Source organism: Cottoperca gobio, chromosome 5 (assembly GCF_900634415.1).
Source record: "Cottoperca gobio chromosome 5, fCotGob3.1, whole genome shotgun sequence".
NCBI classification, from domain to species: domain Eukaryota; kingdom Metazoa; phylum Chordata; class Actinopteri; order Perciformes; family Bovichtidae; genus Cottoperca; species Cottoperca gobio.
This window is the reverse complement of record NC_041359.1, coordinates 24,543,882-24,569,264: the sequence shown is the minus strand read 5'-3', so window position 1 is coordinate 24,569,264 and position 25,383 is coordinate 24,543,882. Positions and strand designations below refer to the sequence as shown.

At 41.1% G+C, this 25,383-nt stretch overlaps 1 protein-coding gene across 3 annotated transcripts in view; it reads left to right on the top strand.

Annotated features, from left to right (window-relative positions):
• igsf21a (immunoglobin superfamily, member 21a) overlaps window positions 1-25,383 on the top strand; it is a 151,101-nt gene that overhangs the window by 123,383 nt on the left and 2,335 nt on the right. The window contains exons 6-9 of one of the 3 annotated variants that reach the window (XM_029432341.1): window positions 9,468-9,945; window positions 16,352-16,398; window positions 19,814-20,006; window positions 22,717-22,755. In XM_029432341.1, the coding sequence (XP_029288201.1) occupies window positions 9,468-9,945; window positions 16,352-16,398; window positions 19,814-20,006; window positions 22,717-22,755 (757 nt within the window). Of the gene's footprint in view, window positions 1-9,467; window positions 9,946-16,351; window positions 16,453-19,813; window positions 20,007-22,716; window positions 22,756-25,383 lie in introns of all 3 variants that reach the window. The other 2 variants (XM_029432340.1, XM_029432338.1) reach the window with 2 other exon arrangements.

Sequence of the window (25,383 nt, the reverse complement as noted above, 5' to 3'; positions counted from 1 at the left end):
GTGGATAACCGTGCCACATGTAGACGCTTAGATGTTTTATCCCTGCAGCTGTTTAAAGTAGCTGTCACCAGTACCGCTGTTACATTCATCACAGATTGACCTGTGATTGATCACCAGCGCTAATTTAGTAATGTGATGTAGTCATTAAAAAAAGGTAGATCAGATTTAGGAAACAGACACAATTCTGTTATTGATGGTCACACGCTGGGCAATCAATCTAATCACGGTGACATGATAGTAATGATTACTAATAGTAATCATCACTGTACACCCTCATACCTGCACATGCAGAAACACATCAATGTGCACATGTATATTACCAAGCAGATACAAGTGCACACTTATAGTCATACTTGCACACACTTTCTTTCTCAACTTTTTGAAGTGCAAGACAAGGTCTCGCAAATATCTGAAGCATATGCTGCTGTGTTTGGTGGCATATGAGCTTACGGACGCTGTTTGAGAGCGGTCGCTCGCTGTTTGTTCCCACCGGGTCATTAATCATCGCCCATGGGTGTATGGTAATGGACTGCAGACCCTGAGCACTCCTATCTCCTGCAATTATGATCCCGGTGAGAGGTGAATACAAGGTGAATATGATTTCCGTCTCTTAGGTACTTCCTGGTTGATGTTTTGATGAGTTAGGTTCTCCCCCGCTGTGCTTTTCCAGTGAGCCTTAAGACATTAAAGTTCAGCACTGCTGAATCCTTTCTTTCAACGCCTAATGGAGGAAAATAGATCTGAAAGGTTCCAGCTGGTCAGTAACCCGGATAGTCATTGGCCAAGTCACATTGCTGATAATTAGCTTTGTCAGGGACTCAGCAAGTAAATGTTCCAAGTCACTGATTTAAGACAAATACAAACATTGAAAGACTGTTTGGCCGCTACATTTACCATTGTATTTGCATATGTTTGGTATAAGATACATATTGAAAGGTTTTGATATTGCAAAGAAGCTTCGTGCTGCAAAGACAGTTTACGGTTTTCAACCCAGCATTTTTATCACTCCAGAATTTTAAGTAGCGATACAATCTGAAATAGCAATCTGTTTAATAGACGAAACCACAACTCTATAGCGTAAATCAATGATGAATAAAAACCTGTAACATTTCTAATTATTATTTTAAAATAAATCCAAGACAATGCATAAAAGACACTTGTGGGGAAGTTTTAGAAATACATGAAGAATTATTCTGATCAAGTATCGTACGAAGCAGATTATTTGCAGGAAGAAGCATAACCCTAACCCTAACCCTAACCCTAACCTTTTAAGAAGCATAGCAAAGTAAGAGAGCTGTATTGGTGAACTGAAGATACAGAAGGTTACGCAAATGGTGCAATGAGGAAGTTGAGAATGCGATGGTGCAGGATGTGGAATATTCAATGAAAGAGGCATTGGAAGTACTACAAATGTAAATGAGTATCATTTGTCAGTATAAGAAATAATGTATCTTAAGATAAGGCAACACAAGTGTTTGTTCAAGCGTGGATGATTGTTAACACACAGCTTGAGTCAGTGAAAATGTCAGTAATGGACAACGAGCATGGAATTAATTAGAAATAATGAGCTGTGTGGACTGTCATTGTATCAGACACATAAGATAAGACTCATATTGTGAACATTTTGTCACATGTTTCAGTTCACCATTGGGAACCAGCAGCCAGACAAAACCATTTTAAAACAAAATGCCTTTAGTGGAGCACCTGGACTCCAAAATCATCTGAAACATAGCAAGACATGTTTCCTACAGCTTCACGTTGGCTCAATGTGTTTCTAAAGTGGCTGTTTTGAACCAATTCATACCAGAGAAGCAACACAACAACAATAAGTCCTGCACACCCACACATGTGTTGTTCTGTTTGAAGCTGGGTGGAGCTAAGTTAGCTAAAGCTACCAAACTTCATATGTTTTTGTTTTTTTTAAATCGTGAAGGTACAGGTTCCACTCCACAGATGAAACAAAGCTAAGAGGAGAGTCAGATGTTAGATGTGCAGTTTGTACACACCCACACACCGTCCTGAGAAGAGGTTTAATCAGCCAATGTGAGTGAAAACACTAGAAGAAGCGCCACGACTGTGAAGGACCGGCAATGCTCTTATAGTATCTAAAATGATTTGAGTAAATTATATTTAGTTATTGCGGGAGCAAGAACACTATTGCGATACTTTTCCTTTGCTTCCTTGCGTCTGGATAGGAATTAATTTCAGGGTCAGTTTGTCTGTTACTATATCCTATAGGCAAACAGACAAAGTGTTTACACTGGGATGATGCAAGATATGAAGTGAAGGCGGCACCATCTAAGGAAATTGAGAAGAAAAAACCTTTTAACTTGCCAAGTTACAAGTTCATTGCAAGTGTATCACAGCCTGTCAAAGTTGCCTTGTACCGTTGGTCTAAATCAAAACTCGGTAAACAAACTCTGACAGGTTTCAAGGATAGCTTTTTAGTAGAGTCTCAGTAGGCTCCCCGGTCCTGCACATTCCCCTTTAATCTCCTTCGAGAACTCATACTTACGTCCTTAGTCAGTATCAATAGCAAAAACAAAGATACATTTGTAAACGGCGTGGAAAAAAGTTGACAAGTAGAGATTTCATATTTGTTTGTGGTATGTTTCCTGTTCTTGGTTGTCTACATGTTTATTGTTATATCATAGCAGGTTAGCTCTGTAGCAAACTGTAGTTAAATGTTGTTGTCCAATCTTGGCACACCAAGTAATAGTTACATATCAATACAGTATATAATAATAAAAACCAAATGTATAGCTTCTGTCAAAGTAATAAAGGGATTCTGAAATGGCAATTACAACATAAAAATAACTCGGTATACTTAATCATTATATCGTCTACATAGTATTGGAGTTGACGTGATCCCCATTCAGTTTTAAGAATGAGCACATTTAAACTGTGACCATTTGTCCTATTTACGCTGTTGTCCACGTCCACGCTGCATAACAAAACCTCATTATTAGGGTTGTAAGTATTTGCTTGAATGTCGCTGCCCAGTTGTGCGGCTGCAACTTCAAACGGCTTCCTTTGCTTGTGATGAAACTCATTAAGTCTTTGTCGGTGCTGCTGCCCCGGGTCTTGTTGCAAAATGAGCTGTTGTCAGCTCTATTTTACAACGTCAGATCATTGCAAGCCTGCTCTCAACAGTGGCTCACAACTTAAAAAGGAAATTGGCCCGATTTACTGAGCCAGCTAAATATGACCATTCTGTAGTATTTCAAATGATCTTTGTTTCTAGCTATACCAATGAATATTCTGCCGTAGTTGTTGAGAGACATCATGCGTGTGCCATGTGTGCATGGATTCAGGATAGATTGATGTCAGGTCAGCAGACAGTCTTCACACCTTCCGTCGTAGACTGAAAACGCACATCGGCGAATGAGAAAGAATTAATAATTAAACTGTTCTTTGTATGTTGCACTTACATTGGTTTGGCTTATTTGTAGCTAATAGTTGAATTTGTATTCTATTGTTTCTGTATGTTGCACTTTTATTTGGCTTATTTGAAGCTGTTGTTCTGCACTTAGGATTTCACCTATTTGAAGCTAATGTACTCGCAAGATTTTTGCTGTTCGGAGCTGTATGTAGCTAAATGAACTGTAAGGTAATGAATATCTTCAGCCATTCTTTATCAAAATGAGATTTACAAGGAATACCGAACATTGAAACAAACATTCATTTAAAGAAAGTCATGGATCATTGGCTACATTGGCATACACCTTTTGAAGTTGTTGCAGTTACAGAGCAGCCTTGCACGACAGTTGGATTCTCGCGATATCAAGAGATCACGTGAGAATCGCTGGATTACCATATCATGCAAAAATCCATCTTGTCAGGCTGCTGGTAATGTGTTTGTGTCTGGACCAATCAGTGTAGGAAGAGGAGCTACTGGCAGCTGGGGGCGTATTGAGTATTTTTTGAAAGTGCCCTTTTCCAAACAGTTTCCAATGACGACTTCTCAGATAGTTTTGTGTACCAAACCATCTGGCACGTCAGGTTAGTTATAGAGCAACGTTTCATTCATTTTGAGTCGTGTTTGTGTCCATCTGATACATGTTAGTCCAAGATTCACTGACTTGTTGGTCTCCATCAAATCAGAAATCAGAAAACCAGCTAGTTGCGAACTGTGCAGGACATTTACGAGGGATAGTGAGTGTACAGTGAGGTTTTTTTTTAGAGCTGAAAACAGCTGCCTGCAATGTGCTGGAAAGAAAAAGAAAAAAATGATATAAAGATATTTGGTTTATACATGTTTTAATATAAATTCATCTATTTTATGTTCCCAGGCATCAAAAAAGTTGTGCTATTTCCTGCTTCTAGAAAACTCAGCCAAACAGGGTCCTCTCTTTGCAAGCACTGCTTAAAAAGTGTCTCCTGTTAATAGAAAGTGAAAAGAAAAATGGGTAGGAAGGACAAAAGCAGCTGATTGTGCTGAAGATCAGCAAGAATCCCTTTAAGTAATTAAAAGAAAACAAGCGGTGAAGCTACACAGCATCTGTGCTGCAACTGTTATTTTTATCGTCAGGTTTTTACATAATTGATTGTTAATATTTACATGTAATATATTTATATATATATTTGAATTAATACTGATAAATTAACAGATTTCTTAAAATATATAATAATAATTATGAGCATCTTCGAAATGTCTGAGACCTGCACAACTGCTCACTCCACCATCTCCTCCTGAGCTTCATGGACGGAACACAGGAACTTCTTTGTGTCCTTTGAGTGCACGTCACCACAGCCTTGACTTGATTTCCTTGTATAGAAGAACTTCAAATGCTTTTAACATCATTTAATGCTACATTTGCGTTTACAAAGGAACAATTATCCCCTGTTGCTATGCAACACCCTTTTGCGTCTTTCCAGCGTACATTGTAATGCCTGACACTTCATCCAGCTAAGTGTATACATTTGAGAGCGCTAAATTGCATCCGACACTGCTACTATCGCATGTTACTCTAATACTAAAAGCAGTTTCCTTCGTTGGGCTGATTATGTATTTTCTATTGGTTCTTTTAAAAATGGATTCTCTTAACATGACAAGTTCCCCTAGTGCAGCTTTGAGGGCGCCACATATCATGTACTGAATGTGGTTAAAGTGTCTGATATTATGTTTTAAGTTCTGATGTCACTGAAGCAAGCTGGTAGCATATCAATAATAGCTTCCCATTGCCACTCATTAGAACACACTCAGAGCACAAGCAAGCGCTGATTGAAAAGAAGGAAGATAATGACAGTTAATAACAAGAAGGAAAGCTGATTAAGTCACGGCCAGGATCTCTCTCTCTCTCTCTCTCTCTCTCTCTCTCTCTCTCTCTCTCTCTCTCCCCTCCTGCTTCTGCTCTCACATTGAATCATTCTGTCACCATGAAAATCACCGCCTTGTCCTTTTGACACCGCCGTGATTAATTGCAGCAACATAAAGGTGTATATGGACCAATGCATGATTGTTACATTTCCAAATAGGGTTCGGATTTGAGATGTTGGTGAGATGAGGGCAGCTTGGCAGTGTGCAGAGTGCAGGTGCTTTCATCACTGCCCTATTCACAAGAAGAATGCAAAACCCTTCTCATGCTATCCCTGCTTATTTCACCACCGCCATGACATCGTGTACTGCTTAGCTGCTTAGAATTAAATCTAGTTTCCCTGTGCTAATTCATTACAGAATGAAATAAGTGGTTTGTGTCTGGTGTCATTGTCTGCACATATTGGACTATGAAGTATTTTGGGATTTTAAACAGAGGTGTGATTGATAATCACTTAATTCTGTGCAGTAATGCTGTTTGTAAGAGAACAATACAACAGCGATGCCAAACGCCCTCAAAAATCCCCTTTTACATGAGAGGAAGTAGTTCTTTCAAAGGTCCTACAGAAGCAAGATGTATTCCCTAACAAGCCAGTGTGTTGAATGCAGACAATACCGCCATGTTTCTACTGCATGCTTGCCCAAATATGTACCATATGTATCCATCTTAAAGGCCAAGAAATGCCGTGTGACAATTCTGTTACAACATTTTCATTAGACAATGGATGCAGGATAATCACACGAAAGGAGAAACTTTCTAAAGCAGCATCCAACAAAAGTGCCCATGTCACTTTGTGAAATGCAAACCATTTGTTTGGGACATGTATCACAGTGAGAGACATCCTCTGTGTTATTTTGGCAGCTTTATAATCACTTGTGGAAAATTAATCAGTGTTTGCTCTCCCATTTGAATGGAGTGAAAGAAGTGATGCGTTCTCCGTTATCTCTGCCTGTCAAACAAGGAAATGTGGGAAATGAGATTTTAGCAAATTAGTAGGTAGCTTCAAGGAACACAGACCGAGTTTACCGCGATGACAGATGTCTCCTCGCTTGTGCTTATTTTAAGATGAATTGTGGGTTTATTCGTATTAATATTTACAAAGACACAGGGTCCTGATGGCTCATTTTGTCCGGGGGGGGGGGAAATGGCATGTAATGACAAGAGGACCTTTTGTCACGTGTCTCTTCTATTATCAGCAGAATGTGTTGTTCAAAATGAGGACAGCAGGATATTCACAAAACAACATTCTTAATTAAATGACTGAGTTTGCTCAAACCCCTCTAACAGTCTAACTTATTTATAGGTCTATTTATACCCGTGTCTGTATTATTTCCATATCCATACTCTATCCAAGTAATGAAAGAGGAAATGAAAAAGGAGCAGAACTTCAGGGTAACGACACCGAAATAACACTTCTCTCCCTGCAGCTACGTTTCTGTTATCCTATTCATTCACGTCTTTGATGAAACATTAATTGATTCCTTTTCTCATACCTCAAGCAGACATGTGGCAAAGAAATATATTTAGTCATGGTGGGATCACTGTGAATAGGTAAACTGATGCTTAATATTTTGCTGGAGGTAACACTTCATTAAGGTATTACTTCTGACTCCTTCAGAGCTCTACGCCCATGTTAAGTTATGTAGATGTTTAATCAATATTTCTCTTTATGCATATAAATGAATGTATCTGTTAATGTTTATAGAAACAAATCAGTTATCCAGGCTTACAGGATTAATTCCCTATTATACTGATCCATAGCCAACACAGGTGTTATTGTGTACCCACACCATTTTGTCCAACAAAAGCTCCAGAGCAGGTGCACGGATCGTTCTAATCCACGCTGCTCTCCCTCCACCTGCTGTGATAATTAATGAGCTGTTTCAATACACAGTGAAAATGCTTCTTCTCTTTTCAAGTTGTCGAGTAGCTGTAGGAGTTAGCGGCAGACGCAATGGGGTCATTGTGGATCCGGGGGTTGATGTTTCTACTTCCCACTGCGCTATTGGATTTTAAGCTCTGGCTCTGTGGAGCACATGCGGTAAACGCAGATAAAGGGTTGATGGGTATTGAACTGCTCCCACGTGGTAAAATTCAACGGAGGAAAATATGCTAATCTGTGGAACTTCATTTTCAAATTAGCTTCATATGCTACGCTAGGCTACAATCAATACACGTACATTCATTCATACATTTAGAGCAGTGCTTACCAACAAAGGTTCACATGTAGATGTAAAAATAAATACAATATATGAAGAACTTTTGTTGATTGTTTCTGTGCAAGACATAATGCATGAGCTCAAGAGTATTATCTTACCAATTGGCCAGTTTCTGCAACACCTGGCATAACCTGCAGCTCACATACGGAACATACAGTATTTATGGAGCTTATTATAAGCTCTTGCAGGTGTGCACTAATTAAAACACTAAGATTGCACTAGGAGGCGCAGTCATTACTCATCTTTTAAGAACAGATTGCACTGATGTGAGGAGCCATTTTTTCATTAGACTTCATAGACTGAATGGGTAAATAAAACTTCACACTAGGTACTTAAATGTGGTTTTCTTCTAATGAAATATCTAATCAAACTTAATGAAAATATATTGAAATATTAAGTACTGCTGTGCATCAACGTCTACAGTCACAGTTTAAAGTGAATACACTTGCTTAGAGAATGAAACTTGTGTTAAAGTTTAAAAGGAAAGCTTGTTCTGTACTGAAAGTGTAGTGCAGGTAGATGGGGCCATCGGGCAGTTGTTGTCTCATACATAGTAGCAGCAGGCTGTTGAGGAGGGCGAATACTTATAGTGTATTTGTTAATTTTTAATCCACGGTACTGACAACAACCAGTACTGCAGAACGCCTTTGAGCAAGGTCACTTAGCCCATTGTGCATGTGTACCAGGCTGCTCTGATGGCAGGCATTACAAAGTTTTTAGAGTTGGCTATAAATACTATGATACAATCCAGCAGCATAACACAGCTTGTAATATAACGACGTGGCATCTGTCTTCACAAACATAACCTCAGCAACAAGGGCCATTTATCAGTGTTTTAAAACAAAGTTCAAAAAAAAAAATGTCATTTCTGAATATATTAAAGTGCAATTTAAAATACTTTGTACGTGTCCATAGGTCCTGAATACTAACGTGTGTTATAGTTGATCTGAATTAAACTTGACTATATTCTTTAAGTGTTGAGGGGAAAAAAAATATGTCTTGTCTCTTTAAAGGCAAATCTTTTTTTCTTAGAAAGGCCATACACGTTAAAGATGTATTGTAGTCCGAGGATTATAGATGCTATCGCTTTTGTTAATGTGAAAATATTATTTTCCAGTTATTCCACAGGAGCTTGGCCTTATCCACTCATTATTGCAGTTTGCCCACTCGAGGCATCAGCCCCAGAGGTGGCACCGTATCAAAAATATGCTTCAACCATCTCAAACAATACAGTCAGTGAAATGCAATGTTTACAATAATGACTATTTGATATTGGGCAAATTGAATTGAAATGACCAAATGTCCCCAAAAGGGCTGTAGATTAAATGTACTTTATTTTCAACAAAAAACATATCTGATCCAAAACAACAGAGACGATGCAACCTCATTCCAAAGTTAATATCTGGAGGTTGTGTGCTGAATTCCCTGTCAGGAGATTAGACACCCAGAGATGTTAATGAAATGATGAGGAAACTCCTGTAATGTCTCTGTGGCAGCACATGCTTCTACAGGACCAACGCAGCCGATGAGCCATTTCTAAAGTACATTTTTAAAGCTCCACTAATGAAATATTTTACATTGGCATGGAAACAAATTGTGAAATGTGAAACTCCTAGAGACAAAACTCACACCGAATTATTATCCCACTGTGCAATTCCCCTCAGCTCTATGGGGCATGTTTGTGTCTTTCAGCTTATTGTTTTGGTTTGACTTGCAACTTGACTTAAAAAGTGAACCCCTCGGTACACTACCTGCCATATCGACTTCATGAGATGTTATTATGGCATGTTGTGCATCGCTTGTTTTTTCCCCGCTAGAGATCAGTAGAAAATATAAGTGCATTAACAAATCTTTTCATCTCTTGCGCCTTCTTTTTATCACCTCTCACTCTACTTGTCACTATAATTCAATACGCCTTGCTCTGTCTTAGGTGTACTTCAAGCGTGATGGCGAGCTGATAGAGGTTATCTCTTACACTCAATCCTCCAGCGAGCAGGGTGGCGGCTCAGCTGGCGTGAGAGGAGCCAGGCCGCTCATCAGCAGGGACCTCGATGACACTAAACTGCAGCGTTCCCTCTCCCTTCTGGATCCCGAAGGACGGGCGCCACGTATGCACACGGAGAGCCCCAAGCGTGTCCACACTCAAGGTCAGCAGGCCTACGAGCCCAGCCCTGCGACAGAGGTCATCCCAGAGACAGTGGTGAGCCGGGAATTCCCCCGCTGGGTGCACAGCACGGACCCTCTCTACTACTTCAGCCACACTCACATCCCCCAGAGTGATGGCTCTGTGGTAGTGCAGGCCCGACTCACCTGGACCCTCAACCCTCAGCTGGATAACGATGCCCTGTTCAGCTGCGAAGTCAAACACCCAGCATTGTCCATGCCCATGCAGACAGAGGTCACTCTAGGTGAGTAGGATACCGACTAACTCGTTGTTTTTGCACGCTATTCTCCCCCCACCACCACAGTTCTCGTCTGTCTTCTAGTCCTCCTCCCACTTCACCCTTTTCTCATTTCTTCTCTCTTTTAATCTCCCGCCGTCTCCTTACATCCACTTGTCCGCATTTGGAAACCGACCGGGCCCCCTTATGTGTCCCTTGCAAATGTACTCAGAACAACACTGATTTTCATTTGATGTCGCCTAATTGTGTTACAGCTGAGCAGATTGCGAGTTTAGCGGCAAATGCAAAACTCCAAGTGACTGACAGGGCAATTCATCGAGCTGTCTGTTGCTAGATTGAGTTAACTCAGTGCCGTTATTGAAAAAGTCAACCTGAATTAGAGAAGTCAAATAAGACACACTGACCAATGTTATATCATTGGAAAGACGATCTCAGACATGCTGCCCTTCTTCAAACTTCAATGAGCACGACTCTTAAGCTCTTTAGTCTCACATTTTATTTTATTTAGCCTGTAAATTACATCACTTTATTTCAAAGAGAAGAAACATACGGCAGTGGGATTATTTGCAAACTTTTTATCTGAAAAATATCAAAGCGGGAGACGTAGGGATGCAGATACTGAATTTTAAAAAAACAGGAGTCATACTTTAAGGGAAAAGTTAGCATTAACTTTTAATAGTGTGTGAACCAAGAGAGACACACACTTTCTCATTTTTTGTTATCTAAAAACAAAGATGGCCTCCAGCGCATCCAATTAACACTTCAAAGGCAATACGTTGGCATGGTCCTCCTGGAGACAAGCCACGCCATCCTGACATGATAAACAGAGACATTATCTTCCATGGGATGCGAGCAATGGTTGAAGGCAGAAAGAGAATCTGAATGAGGAGACAGTGGCTGGTACATATTTGCTTGCTGCACTGTGTCTCGCTGTCAGTATGTTATCTCACATCACCACCTTTCATATAATTAAAAATATCCCTCTTACTATGCTGGTGAGCCACTGTGGTCACTCAGAGGCAATGTATAGAAACTGTCATTATCGTCTAGAAGTGGAAGAAGTCTTTAATAGCTTTTAGAAATGACAAGTACAATGCATGCACATCGGCAATTCAGTTCTTTACAGGTAAGCAGATGAAAAATACAATAACACAATTAAAAGGAACATATGCACCTTAAAGGTATAAGATCACATGATTTAGTGTATTACATGGGTTCTGGGTCCAGATGTGAGGCTGGGCAGTGACGTGCGGTGAGGTTCATGGCTGGGGAGGCACCCAACTGAGTAGCTTATTCACCATTTTCTTGGCAGCATGGACATTGACTACTGGTTATTTTTCATATCTCATATCAGCATTCTTTATACACACACAGGTAAGATACATATTTGGCCAAAAAAGAACGTTACATTTATAGCAGCTCAGAGAGGTACATGTATTGGGCTCACGTGCGCCCTCTTCAGTGCGGCAGAGTACTGTCTGCCTCACCTGGTGTCAGCAAGACTAAATAAGTTACATACATACATTACATACATTAACTGGACTATGGAAAGTCAGGATGCATAATAAAAGTGTCTGTAAACATTATATTGGCGACATACAGAGCGATAGCAACAGGCACGCGCCAAATGCATGCGCTCAACCTAGTTTGCAAGGGATTGCGCAATCCGAGGGTCAGCCTCCCCTGCCTCCCCTGACCCCACGTCCCTGAGGCTGGGTACAGCTGGTGCACCTTTATTACAAACAGGAAGTTGGTTCCAGAGCTGAGCAGCATCGCATCTAAAAGCTGCTTCACCATGTTTATTCCTGACAGTATGTATTACCAACAGATGATCTGATGGGTCTAGCAACAGCTGAAACATATCCGAGCGGTAGTTTGGTCCTGCTCCATTTAGTGATTTTCTAAACAAGCAGCAAAGCTTTAAAGACAATTCTGTGAGTTACCGAAAGCCAGCGTGAGGTCTTAAGTACTGGAGCAATGTGGTCAGTTCATTTGGTTTACGTAAGAACTCTAGCAGCTACATTGTGCACTAGATAATCGTGTTGCAGCAGGTTGAACTATCTAGTCCAGCTTTCTTTTGATGTTGCACTCACATGGTGTTGCTTGAGGAAAAAAAAAGTTTTAGATTTTAGGTTAATTTAAGTTTTTTCCCCCTTTTTGGTTGCCAAGAAGATTTCCTGCCAGAATCCATATGCATATCTTGGTAAATAGGGTGAATCTACAGGGTCTCAATTAGTAAGGAATGGATTGTACGTCTTTTGGTTCAAAGACATAGACATTTAAAAAAGGTTCACACATATGTAGTTTTAGTTTCGTTTATTTTTTTAAACAGCTGGGCACTGTAGTTTATAGCAAGCATAAATCAGACAAGATAAATAGTGAATTTGTTTGGGATTTTCAGCTGCGTAATAATACACATTTTTTAGCACTAGTGAGAATTAATGTCAGCATGATGGTGTATATTAACCTGACGCGCCAGATGGTTTGTTTATATAGAACCATCTGAGAAGGCGTCATTGGAAAGTGTTTGGAAAAGGGCAGGCACTTTCAAAAAATACTTGGCAAGTGATCGGATGAACCATCTGTCAATCAAATGAAAATGAAAACATCTTTTCCGTGGAGGAAAGCCTTGAATGCCGTTCTTTGTTATTCTTTCAATGAAGAAATACTGTCCAGTTCTGATATAACTGATGTTATTGTAGCATCTACGCTAACATCTTTAGAAACCACCATTGTTGTTTGAACAAACGCTCGCCTCTCCGTGTCACGTCGCTCACACCATAACCATGCACGGAGCCAGCAGCCGGTAGCTCCCCACAGGCAGGGAGCACACTGATTGGTCAGGACAATGGATCGACACAAAACAAACTAACAGTGGTCGTATTCATAGTAATAAACAACCATTTCACCCAATGCAGCGCTGTAGCTCGTTGATGTGTTTTACACACTACATGTCAGTGTGATGAATTTATTGTTGTCTTTTCATGAAATGTGTTGATATTAAGTACAGTAAGAAATATTGCCAGCCTTATCCTTTAAACCACTTATCATATCAAAGCAGAGGAGACGCTCTAGTGTCTGAAAAAGGCACTTTGGCCCTTATTCAAACACCAATTGTCACAATTGGTATTGTCACTTTTTTCAAATGTGAAGATTTCATAGCAGAAAATCGTCTTTTAAAATGTAATAGCTGTCAAATGAATATAGTACGTTAAATGCAAGATGGAGACAGCCATATCAATTGAAGGTAAAATGGCATTAAATTACTTTTCCAGACAAAGTATCGCAGTAGAGATTGGAGCAGCTCGTTGCCTCTCTCACATGATGATGGACGCACTCTGTGGTGAATGGGCCCCGTGAAAGTCTTACTAAATGTCATAGATGCTAATACTTTGACAAGCCTTTCTCTTTGCTGTTGTTTGAAGGCACTAATGTATCATTACCTTTGTTCTTTAAGAAGAGATGGAAGCAGCACACATTCCATTTTTTTAACCACCACCTAAAGAAAAGAGGACAGAAAATGTGTGTTTGTTGATTCTAATTAGAGCGCACTTGAAATTCAAAGCATTCACAGACCTGCTTTGGGCTTGATCTATCTCGGAATTAAATAGTATAACGAAAAAGTAATAGGGTTGTTATTCAGGTCGAAGGTTATGCACAATGGAAATTAGCTTTAGCTCATATCCTAGACAAAAACGGCACACATGGTTTTAGAGTATTTGAGCATTGTTTAACTCTAATTGAATACGACTCATCAAAAGATTCCCATCACTTACAAACCCTATTCATTTCCATTATGCAGCCATAACTAGCTAATTGAACTCCGTATCTGTCTTACTGTATATGCACACACTCTCTTGGTTCTCTCAGGTGTGTTTGGTCAGGAAATGAAAAGGAGGTATTTGCAGTGCCCATAAGTAATAAATCTTTCAGAGATTTAATATTGCCACATGAGACGAAGCGACAGTCTGACAATCGACCAATGTTGTATTGCACTTCATGAATAATCATGAATTGCTCCGTGCTCAGCATACGAATGGACCACAAGCTGGCGCCGGGCCTTGGGGGTCCAAAAAAATAAACATGCTACACCTCTATGATATCATAAGACTGGTCTATTCTGCATGCCCGGATTGTATTCATGCAACACAGCAGCCTAATCATTTAAATAAGTTCTCTGCTTTGGTTTTACCTTAGCTAAGGTGTTTATTATTCAACGTCGTGAGATAAGTAGTGGAATTCCATTTCATACACTGTACAGCAGTGATGGGATCCAGGATTCATCACATCTCCCCGTCATTGCTTTGCCAGTCCGTTGATAATCGAAGAGCAGATGCTTGGTGTGTGTGTGTGTGTGTGTGTGTGTGTGTGTGTGTGTGTGTGTGTGTGTGTGTGTGTGTGTATGTGTGTGCAGGTGTGTGTGCAGGTGTGTCTATGTGTGTATGTTGGAGGGATTGAGTGTATATAGATGTATGTGTATGGTTATTTGTATGTAAATGTCTGTGTGTGTCTGTTTGCCTGTGCGATATAGATTTATTATGTGTACCTAGTGTGTTGCTTGGGTCTGTTGTCACCTGCATCCCATATTCACCAATCTCTCTTATCTACCTGCTTTGGGTGACCTCGTCTATTTGTAAAATATTTACCACGATAGAGTGATCCAGCAGTCAGGCCTTTTAAATTCAGTTGCACGCCTCTCCTGCTTTCTTTTTCAATGAAACCAGTCACCCTGTTAAAGTGACAGGTTCCCTTCAACTGCTTAAGTCTGTTGTGAGGCTGTGCAGACCTGTTGATGTCTTCAGCGCACCTGATGCATGGCGCACGCTTGTTTTTCTGGAGGGGATGTTTCTTCTCTGACCTGCCCTGTAGTGATAACGGTTCTTTCTTGCAAACTGAAGAAGTGAGGTCTTAGGTGACGGTCTCATGGGACCGCGCACCGTGAGGCCCCTCGCCCTCCGAGAGAGAGCTGTGCTTGTCCGTCACACGGCATGCTGCCCTAATCAAAGACGGTGACGTAGGATGCCAACTGTCACTGTTGGAGCAAATCCCAGAAATCAGCCATCATCTTCCCCGGCCATATGCCTTGCAAGCTCTATATGACGCCATGACACCAGCATTTAAAAATACCCTTCCGTTAGTGTGTGGGCGGTGGAAAGATAGTGCTTCACACTGCCATGCCAAAACTAGCCAGTTAAATGTTAAATCCATCTTCATAATGAGATGCAACACTTAGCCATGAGCAACTGCTCACATGATTGTCTCGCTAGTTTAAATACGTGGATGTTTTCCTTTTAAATTTGAAAGATGTTTTGGACAAATGGACTAGTTTATGTAGAATAACTGTGTAGTGCTGTTAACATCTTTTAAACATTTGAATATCAGTTCTTTCCATTTTTTTATGCAATTTTTGCTTCTGTTTTATGATAAGATTCCTAGACGTGACACACACTGCATGGGCAACACCGCACGCTCAATCCTATTTACAGATATGACAGTGTAGCTCCTATTCAATTAGTCTGATGCAGGCTTGTAGTCAATGGCTGCCTAAGAAAAGGCTGTGCTTCATTAGCCACAGTGGCCACTTTGTTGCCAGATTAATAGCTAAATACTGAGGTCGTTTGTCTGTTTATTTATCCATCTTTTAGTTTAACTCATCGATGAAAACAAGAACCCTGTGTGATTTATACTGAAAGTTCAAATCAAATTAATTGAAGAACTCCTAGGGTGGACTTGTAGAGGCATAATTGATAGGATGCCCTTAGCTTGAGTCTCATGTGCTGCTCACTTCGTTTGTCTAACATATGGAACCGCACAGCGTGTGGAGCCGTTATCTTCCGTGGGATTGTTAATCATCTCAAGCCTTGCAGAACCTGCTTATACCGACCTAATGCAGTAAACTGTGCAGTTAGGTCATAATGAAATGACTTACCTTTTTATAACGTTATGCAAATCACTCATTTTATCTCGACACTACACACGCTGGACAATCACCGGTCCCTCGCAATCTCAGAATATTAGAATCTGCCTGATCCCTCTCCTGCTTGCGCCCCATTGTTTTAGATGGTCCAAATGAAAGCCACCTGGGGGCTGCTGTCCACACCAAGACAAGGGAATTAGCTCTCTGAGTGTCCCTTATCTCACTGCCTCCACACTCCACCCGGTGCACTCCCATTCTCCTCTAGTAATGAGTATCTACCCAATTTAGTTCTTTTTCTCTCCAAGGGGGAATAAATCTAGCTCAGTCCTTTGGATGAAAGAATCTGCAGGTCCCTCCGTCTCTCGCCCCATGACCTTAATTGACAGGAAATTGTATTTGTCCCTCTCCCTCTGTGACAAAACAGGTGTCCGGCAGGATTTGCTCTCCATGCTCAGTACGTTGACATCTCTTTGTCTTTTGTTTTTCTCTTTTCAGCTGCTCCTAAGGGTCCTAAAATCTTCATGTCCCCCACCAGAGCAAAGGTAGGGGACACGGTGCGCATCACTGTGCAAGGATTCCAGGTAGGACCGCCTGGGGTAAGTGCATGGGGTTTTACATTTTATTTTTGTGTTTGGCTTTTGAATGTGTGCAGTTAAGCATGTTTCTTTGTTTTCAGGAGTGGCATGGACATACTTTCCCTCAGTCTTTTTGAGTATTCATAAAAATATGTTTTTCTTTTCAAAATTTGGATTCACATTTTTACATTTTGGATTAAGTATTCAGGCTGTAAAATACCAAACATTGCATTTTTATTTCAGGCTGTGTGATTTAGCTAAAATGAATAAAATAACAGATGAATTTGTTTATGAATGACTGAAGTGTATGTGATGTCCATGTCTCTCAGTCTTAACCAACAGGCTACCATGCTAAGCAAGTTGGTGTCATTTCTGCCGCTTCCTGCTACATAATCCTAAAGAAAGAGCTATAGGTTTCAGCAAAACTATTGTTGTGTGTCCCTGCCATGTCCCCAGTGTGAATGCGCTGTGGTTGGTCCTGATCCCTTTGACAGGAGTGACACATTGAAGCCATGCAGCTGGGGTCAGTCGAGTGAAGAAGATAGGGCTAATCCTGATATAGTACCTGTTAATGGCCCAAAGCACACATCACCTTTGTTACTTCTCTGTCACTGCTTCAGGAATCTCTAGGAAGCTTAAGTCCAAATGTGTTCTTTGATTTTATTTCCCTCTCCATGTAAAATAATGTTCTGTATTGTTTTTGGTTTTAGCGCACCAAGCTATTGACTGTACATGCGTGCGTGTGTGTCCTCCCAGTGACCTCCGGATTCTTTTAAAGTTTTTCCTTGAACAGTGTTAAGATTGGTTATTATAAACAGGCTTGACTGTGGCACACAGCCAGTCAGGCCCTTTGGCAGCATCGGCGCATGCAGACTGATCAGAAAGCAAATTTCCCTTATCCTTCTCTGGAACTAGGCTTCAGGGTTTCACAAGTAGATAAGATTGTGTGTCATGACTGATAAGTTCGCCTCCCACCTTTCCGTTAATAAAATATGCCAGTTGCCCCTCTGGTTTATTGTTTTAGGGATATACTATGGATGATCATAGTGTATGTATTTTTTGTTCATATTGCTTTATGTGTTAGATCGAATAGGACTGCGATGGTTTCAGTAGCACAGCGCTGACGTCGGACTCCTATGCTCTTGGGGTTATGTGACAGGAAGGTTTCACTTCAACCCTTTTTGTGTTTTTGTATGTTTTTTTTTATCTTAATGTGACCTTTTCCTAACAACCTGGCTCCATCTATTATCTCATTTAACCTACCGTATGTCATGATTCAAACAAAGAACTGTTTTACGAACATTTATTTTAAAAGGTTAGACGATTCAAAGTTACTGCTGTAGGTCACTTCGAGCTGTCACGGGCACTTTTACACCGAGCATGATTAGAGCAGTGCGTCTGAACCTTCGAGTGTTTGGGCATCTGAGAATTATATCATTCCAACGTGGGTGCATGCCAAGCAAATTAACTAACATTGCTCGCAGGGTACGATTCCAAAATGTGTACTTTTTGAGTCAATAGAGAGGGATTTTGACAACTGATAGTGATCAGTCGCTTTTGCTTGAAAGACCACAAAGCAAGGGTAAACTGCAGTCTACTGATATTCATAATCAGCTCTTTCTTTATGCACTCTTCACTGGTACGAACAGGGTTTAGATAAAGTCACACAAGCTGGATTAGTTGTCTTGGCATTCATTTCCGTGAATGTGTTAAATAAACTAGCTGTCTGAGTTCACGCACCTCTGCAATCAAGCTGTACTTGAGCACAGTGAACCATAATGAACTCAGAAGTAAACTTCTACGATATAGTTAGTAATAGCACTTGAAGGACCTTGATTCTACTAAACCTACTTAATTCACTGTGTTTGTCACGAGGGTCACGTCTCAAATCTCTGGAATTACTCGTGTCTTGAGAAATGCATATCTCCCTTCGACTTGCCGTAGGTCAAGTACTTCTAATGTCCAAATAATGCTCTCTTTTTTTTGTGCTGTAAGGCTCAAGACCCTTTTCTGCACTAAAAGCTTGCTCTGCTGAAATGTATTGCACTGACTTTTATTCTGAAAGTGGATCAAATGAACAGAAAAGAAGATATATTGTGTGTCTGTAAACTGTGTGTGTGTGTGTGTGTGTGTGTGTGTGTGTGTGTGTGTGTGTGTGTGTGTGTATGTGGACCTCGGTGGCATTACACATTCACCAGCAGTGGACCGGCGAGCCAGCGGGGCTTTTTTGGAGGTCCACTGATGGTCGTGCTTTGAGTCATGCTTAAATAATGTCTAAAACCTTCTCGCAGATTTAATTAAATGTTATCCAAGAGGGGACGTGTTGCAAGTTTGTGTGAGTGTTAAAAGTATATTCTCAGCCCACGGAGGCCAGAGGCGGTATTTTACCTGATTAACTCGAAACACAGTGAATGACATTCAGCAACAGGCTTTCAGACTACAGTGGGACTACATACAGGAGGAACCAACCTTCTTAAACAGGATTTTTTAATATCATTTATTAGTTTCTGGCTTCACACCTTATTAAAATGAAGGACTACCCAGAAGGATAAAGTTTATCAGGATCAAGAATCAACAATCAGACTATTACTAAACCTCCTCAAGCTACTCATAACAATAATAATAATAATAATAATAATAATAATAATAATAATAATAATAATAATAATAATGATAATAATAATGACAATAATAATAATAATAATAATAATAATAATAATAATGATAATAATAATAATAATAATAATAATAATAATAATAATAATACATTTGACGTATAGCACGTTTAAATAAAAAATAATAATAATAATAAATAAAAATATGTCTTGACTAGAAATAGTGTTCCACACTTGGTCAATGTAGAACACGAGTTTGTGTGTGTGTGTGTGTGTGTGTGTGTGTGTGTGTGTGTGTGTGTGTGTGTGTGTGTGTGTGTGTGTGTGGAGGGACTGTGTTGTGTGAAGGCGGAAGAACCAGAACTTTGGACTCGTACAAGAGATTCACCCTCTCACTGTGGCCTCCTGCTATCTATGAACATGTCATCCCGCTGATAAGAAAGAAATACTGCGTTATAGAGGGTTATGTTTTTAAATTGGAAATGGGGGGGGGGGGGTTGTTCTCTGGAGGGCTCAAAACATGTGAGGAGAAAAAACTGTTGTAAAGTGAAGTGTTGATTATTAATGCATGTTGTTAACTTGCCATTGCATTAGGGGGAAAATTGGAGCTTGTATTATTCATGTATCCTTTGCTCTTAATCTTCTTGGCTGAGACTCACAGACTTTCTCTGCACCACCCTCTCACCCCCTTCCCTCTATCTCCCCCCCCCCTCTCCTTTCTCTTTCTTTTATTCTCTCCGTACCATCTGGGTGCTGGGTGTTGATAGAATGAGGTGTTCCCCGAGCCTCTCTTCACCTGGACACGAGTGGGGGGTCGCCTGCTTGACGGCAGCGCCGAGCGAGATGGAAAGGAATTGATTCTGGAGAGAGTGCCGGCTGAGCTCAACGGCTCCATGTATCGCTGCACGGCCCAGAATCCTCTGGGCTCCACGGATACGCACACTCGCCTCATAGTCTTTGGTATGTACGCTCAATCCCGCAACACGCCCCGGCCCCGTTCTTGAGTGGCTACCACGCTAGCAGTTAAACCGAAATCACATTTAAGTTTGATTAATTATTTAGAAGACGATGAATATGAAACATTTTGTGTGTGTGTGTGTGTGTGTGTGTGTGTGTGTGTGTGTGTGTGTGTGTGTGTGTGTGTGATTGTACAACTCAGGTCCAAAAAGAATTATCTGGAGCACTTTTACAATTACACAGTTAAATGTCAGAGAAAATTAAATTCATTTCATGTATCTACAGTATCTTTGAAAAATACTTAAGAGATTTATGTGACCGCTTTTAGGTATGAATCATTAATGCGGCTAAGTGTGTGATTAATAAGAGATTGTATTCCTAATTGGCCCAACAATTTTTTTTTACGGCTTCACTTATTGAGGATATCATTCTCCAGCAAGGGATGTAGTCGCTTTTCCATCAATGACACGTTTTGTACTGCTTTCACTTAAACACCAACATCCAGCATTGGCATCAAAGGCCTTGAGATGAAATGAAAGGACCTTTTGTTGTTGACAGTGTTAGAAAAGCACTTTGTTTAATGGCCAAACCAAGGCAACATGTTCATGGGAACCTGGAAGTAGCTCATTTACTGGTGGCGGTGTGGGAGCTGGATTGCTTGCGGGGCTCGATTATATCTGTGTGTCTTGCTCCTCTGGATCTGTTTACTCCGGACACTGTTGGAAGAACTGGGATCTCCCTCTCTGAGCCTCGTTCATCAGAAAGAGTTTTAATCAAATAGGTATTACTATAGCTAAATGGGTGTTTACTCCTTTGAATAAGCGAAGAACACTTCTTCCTTCATGTTATTATTTCCCCCCCATTGTCCCTCAGCAGTGCTACTCATTCCTTCGTGCAGAGCAGATGCAAGATATTGTGCAAGCGTTGCAGCTCTATCCATAATGGCTCTGTCATGTTGGAGGAGAGCCATTACAATACATTTACGTAACAGAGACCTTTGAAAGCCCATCAGACGTCACTATATATAGATAAAGACAGCAATGTTGCACGTTCCACGGCTGAACAGGGCTTTTGATGCTTGTACTCTACAGAAGTCAAGTCGCGTTAGAGAAACATGAGCAATACATTTTTTTGTATATAGTGTTGCACGCACACACATGCACTCCAGCCCTGAAGTGCCCGATTAACGTAAGTCAGGTCGACAACATTTTTCTACATCATCGAGTCTGAAACCAAAGAATATATTTTTTTTTTTAATCCTCCGCCCGAAACACGACTGTGAACAGGGTTTAAAGTAAATCACAAATGTACAAATTACTGGGCGGTCTAATAAGAACCTCCTTTAAGGGAAAAGTGCCACATTAAGGAGGCGTTACCTTGGGAGGGGTTTTGCTAGGAAGAGCACTAATGTCTATTTAACACCCTGATGCACCCTCAGGTGTCATCGGCTACGTGCCTTGTATGGCCCATCTGTCTGCCTGCTCCTTGTAGATTGCTTCCACTCACGCTTAGGGGAAGTAAATGGTGATTAAGTGACCTTGGCACCGTCCCCCGTGGCCTTGAGATGAGACACTTCTCTCTCTGCCGGGGGTTAAGAGATAGAAGTATTTGGGGGCTCTGCCCGCTTGGCAAAGTGTTCAATATAAATCATCAGGAATAATAGAGTACAATGACGGCTTGGTATAGAGTCTCTCCGCTGACGATGTGTAGCACTCACGTCTTGATGATGTACATCTTTAGCCACCCTCAGTGATAATACCCTGTGAGATTACTGTGCGAGTCAGCACTGAGGAACGGGGCAGTGACACACACGCAGGTGGACAACCCAACTGAGCACACACGCAGAAACACACGGATATGTATGCGTATGCAAATTTGCAGGGGCAAGCAAACACGAGCGTGCAAATGCAGAGTGCACACACTAATTTCCCTGCGCCTCTCAGAGGAGCAGGCTATGGTAATGCGGTTGCAGTGAGACCAAAGGTTGTGCTGTAAATGTAGCTTCTACCTGCTCATATGTGAAGTCGAAAAAATAGCTCACAAAGTGGAATTTAGGCATGTTGCTCATACGCCGCGAGCCCTCCTGCTTCTTCCTCTGCAATTACTTTATCCCTCAGAGAACTTTGTGTATTGTGTGCAGGGTAGACATCGGCGCTGCTTATTAAAGGTGGAGTCTGTTTCTCCCAAACCCAGACTGTCTGGCCACAGCTGTCGTTGCCCGGTCTCACTGCTACTACTAAAAGTGTCCTGATTGTTCTGGTGTAGTGCTCTGTGTTCCCAAATCCATTAACGGGCCCCGTGTTTCTCACTGGGGACGTGCCATTTAACATGCGCTTCAGGAACATCGGAGTTGTGCTTCATTAGAAAGCCTCAACCTCGGTCAGAGATGGCTCTCTTTTTCTCTTTCTGCCCGTCTTTCTGCCTTCTCCAGCTCTTTATCCTCCTATTAAGACATTCATTCAGTGAGCCACCCAGTCTCTTAGTAATAATAATAATAATAATAATAATAATAATGTAATAATAAGCTTTATTTCTATAGCAGCTTTCATACAAAGCTTCACAGCAGAGACAGTTAGACAGAATAAGACAATAATCACAGTGTTGATGTACATGAGTGTGAAGTAGCATTAAAAACATTATGTAATATATAATAGCATAATGACTAAATGCTTTGCTCATCTCTCAGTTGACCTTTCTCTTTCTCCACCAACAGAAAATCCAAGCATGATGAAAAACACACAGAATCAAAACAGTAAGTGTTTCAGCCGCTCTGAGCGTGTCCTGTCATTATAATGCGTCTCATCATTCCTGGTGTATTGCTTGATCATCATATTTCCAGAGACGCTGTATGTTATTTGAGAAAGGAAATGCGACATTGCAGTCTGTTCACACAATGTGTCACTGATCAGAAAAGCACATTTCTTTTTGGGGGAGACTGTAGTTTCAACATTCAAAGTATTGACAGGTGGATGTTTCTCATTCTGTCCTGAATGCATTTCCCCACACAGACCGCGTGAGAGTGATTCAGTCGGGATTAATCTTCGGCGATGTTCAGTAGCAGCAGGCAACAAGCCTCTCCCAATGACTAACTGAGCTTGTCACTTTTGCTTGAGTGTGAGATTATTGGTGTTTCATATGTGCAGCAGTGGCTCATTTGCGGCTTCTGAGATTATCATATGTAAAGATGAGGGATTGTCAGGAGAAGCCGCAGGCCTGTGACAACACCCTTTCCATCTCTCCCTTTTTTCCTGCCACTCCCTCTCTCTTTCTACTTCAATCTCTCTGCCTGTCTCCCCTCTCCTCCACTCTGACTTTTCACACTCACTTTCTGTCTCCCAATGCCAACCTCGCTCGCTCTCACCACCCTCATGTCCCTCTCCCTCACTAATTCTAAGTCTCTATCCCTTCAGACATATTTATATTTCACATTTTCCCTCTTCAGCCTAGCTCAATATCTCTGTTTTTGATACAGGCACTCTTATGGTCAGTGCTGTGTTGTAAAAAATGTTTTCCAATTCTGGCTGATTTTCATCAAGACTGAAATCAGAGAGGTGACCCTACAGGAATAGCAATCAGAATTTAGATAGTGGGGAGTAAAACTAAATGAACCATATATAAGCAGGACTCCTCGATTTATTTCCTCCAAGTTCCATAAATGGCTATAAAATAGAATAATTAAGTATAAGGTCTACATAAGTATGCATTTATTAGTTATTAGTGAATCATCTGTTTTTATGCCGTATGTAGATTCTAACTTATTTACCATGAAGCAATAATCAATAAAACCGACGTATTGTAATAGTTTTTGAGCTGTTGTTGATGAACTTGAAAATGATTTTGATTGGTATAATTTCATAGTGTATAATCCCTTGTGCGGTACGCCCATGTTTGTCCCAGCGTACAGTATGAACAGCTTCCCCAGCAGATGGCAAGCGGCGCTGTCTTTAAGCTGAACCGCCCCAGTCAGACGAGATTTAAACAGTCGCGTAGTCTGACATCGGCTTCGCTCTTTTTCTCACTTTCCCTGTTTTCCTACATTCAAAAACATCTCGTCACGTGTCTCTCGTCGTCTCCCTCATTCACCCTATCTGTCCCTCTTCCTCTTGCTCTATGTTGTGCTCCTCTCTCTCTCACCCCACCTTTCCCGTCTGTGCTCGTTGTAATGTGGGGATGCAAATCTGAATATGCAAATGCTACGGTGAGCGCAGGAGCAGGTGTGTCACAGCAAGGACAGAATCAGGTCAGCATGGATGCGCAGACATGCCTTGCATGCAAGTCAAATTGTTGTACAACATGGCCCCAAGAGGTCACCACACACGTGGCCGATTGCTTAATGGCTGAATACTCAACTCTTTGCCTGACGCGAGTGGGAAGGACCACCCCTGTCTGTTAGTCGGGGCTGCAGCAGACGAGAAAACTACACTTCCCATGAGAGGGTTGTATTCATTCATCTTTGTCAGAATTCCGTCCGCTCTCCCAGACAGCTTGTCAAGTATGGCAATGAACTGAATTCAAGAGATGAGTGAAATCGAGGACAGAAATGTTTTCTGCCACACAGCACTATACCTGTCAGCCTCGGCTGTTGAAAGCATCACACGTTTGGGGTTGTCGCGGTATTGCGGGCAATGCATCATCTTGTCTGAGACACGGATGTGCAATCATAAAGAGAAATCCATTACAGCTAACAAAGTCTCAAACTGATGGACTTTCTATTCATTGACTCAAAAAGAACAATAACATAAAAAGCCAGCATCCATAATGAAGCAATCTGCATTTTAATTTGCTGGCAGACATGCTACATCTGTCGCTTTCCATAGTGGCGTGCAAAATTCTAATTCAATTCGTCTTTCAGAGCACGGGTCAGATCAGAGACAGGAACCAGACTGGTAGGAGTGCAAACAGATGTGTCACAGACACGCAGAAATATCAAGGAGGTTCGTCAAGGCAGCGAACTTAACTTAACTTCTACTTAAAGTCATAAGCAGTAGTCATGTGCAAAAAAGAAAGCGCTATGTTTTTCCGCCGGCATTTTATGTCCAGCACAACTGAGGTAGAGTCATCCTTTATTAAAAAGAGCCTCTGAAATCAGTCCCAGATCACATTCAGGTTGGCAGAAATGCACTGAGGTCTGAGCCAAAAACTGAAGGCAAACAGATGGCGTGAAGACTTGCATCTATGAGTGTAGACTTGAAGGGGACCTCAGATGATGATCTTATGGTTGGATAAACCTATTGCAGAAAGATATGAAGTACTTATTGAGAAGACCCACTTGTTATTCTCTTGTGTTGCACGGCTTGAGTGGAATATGCCGTGTGTGAAATGTCAGATTATAGAGTTCTGTGGAGATTTACTTTCATTAGTGAGTCATCGTGAAACCTTG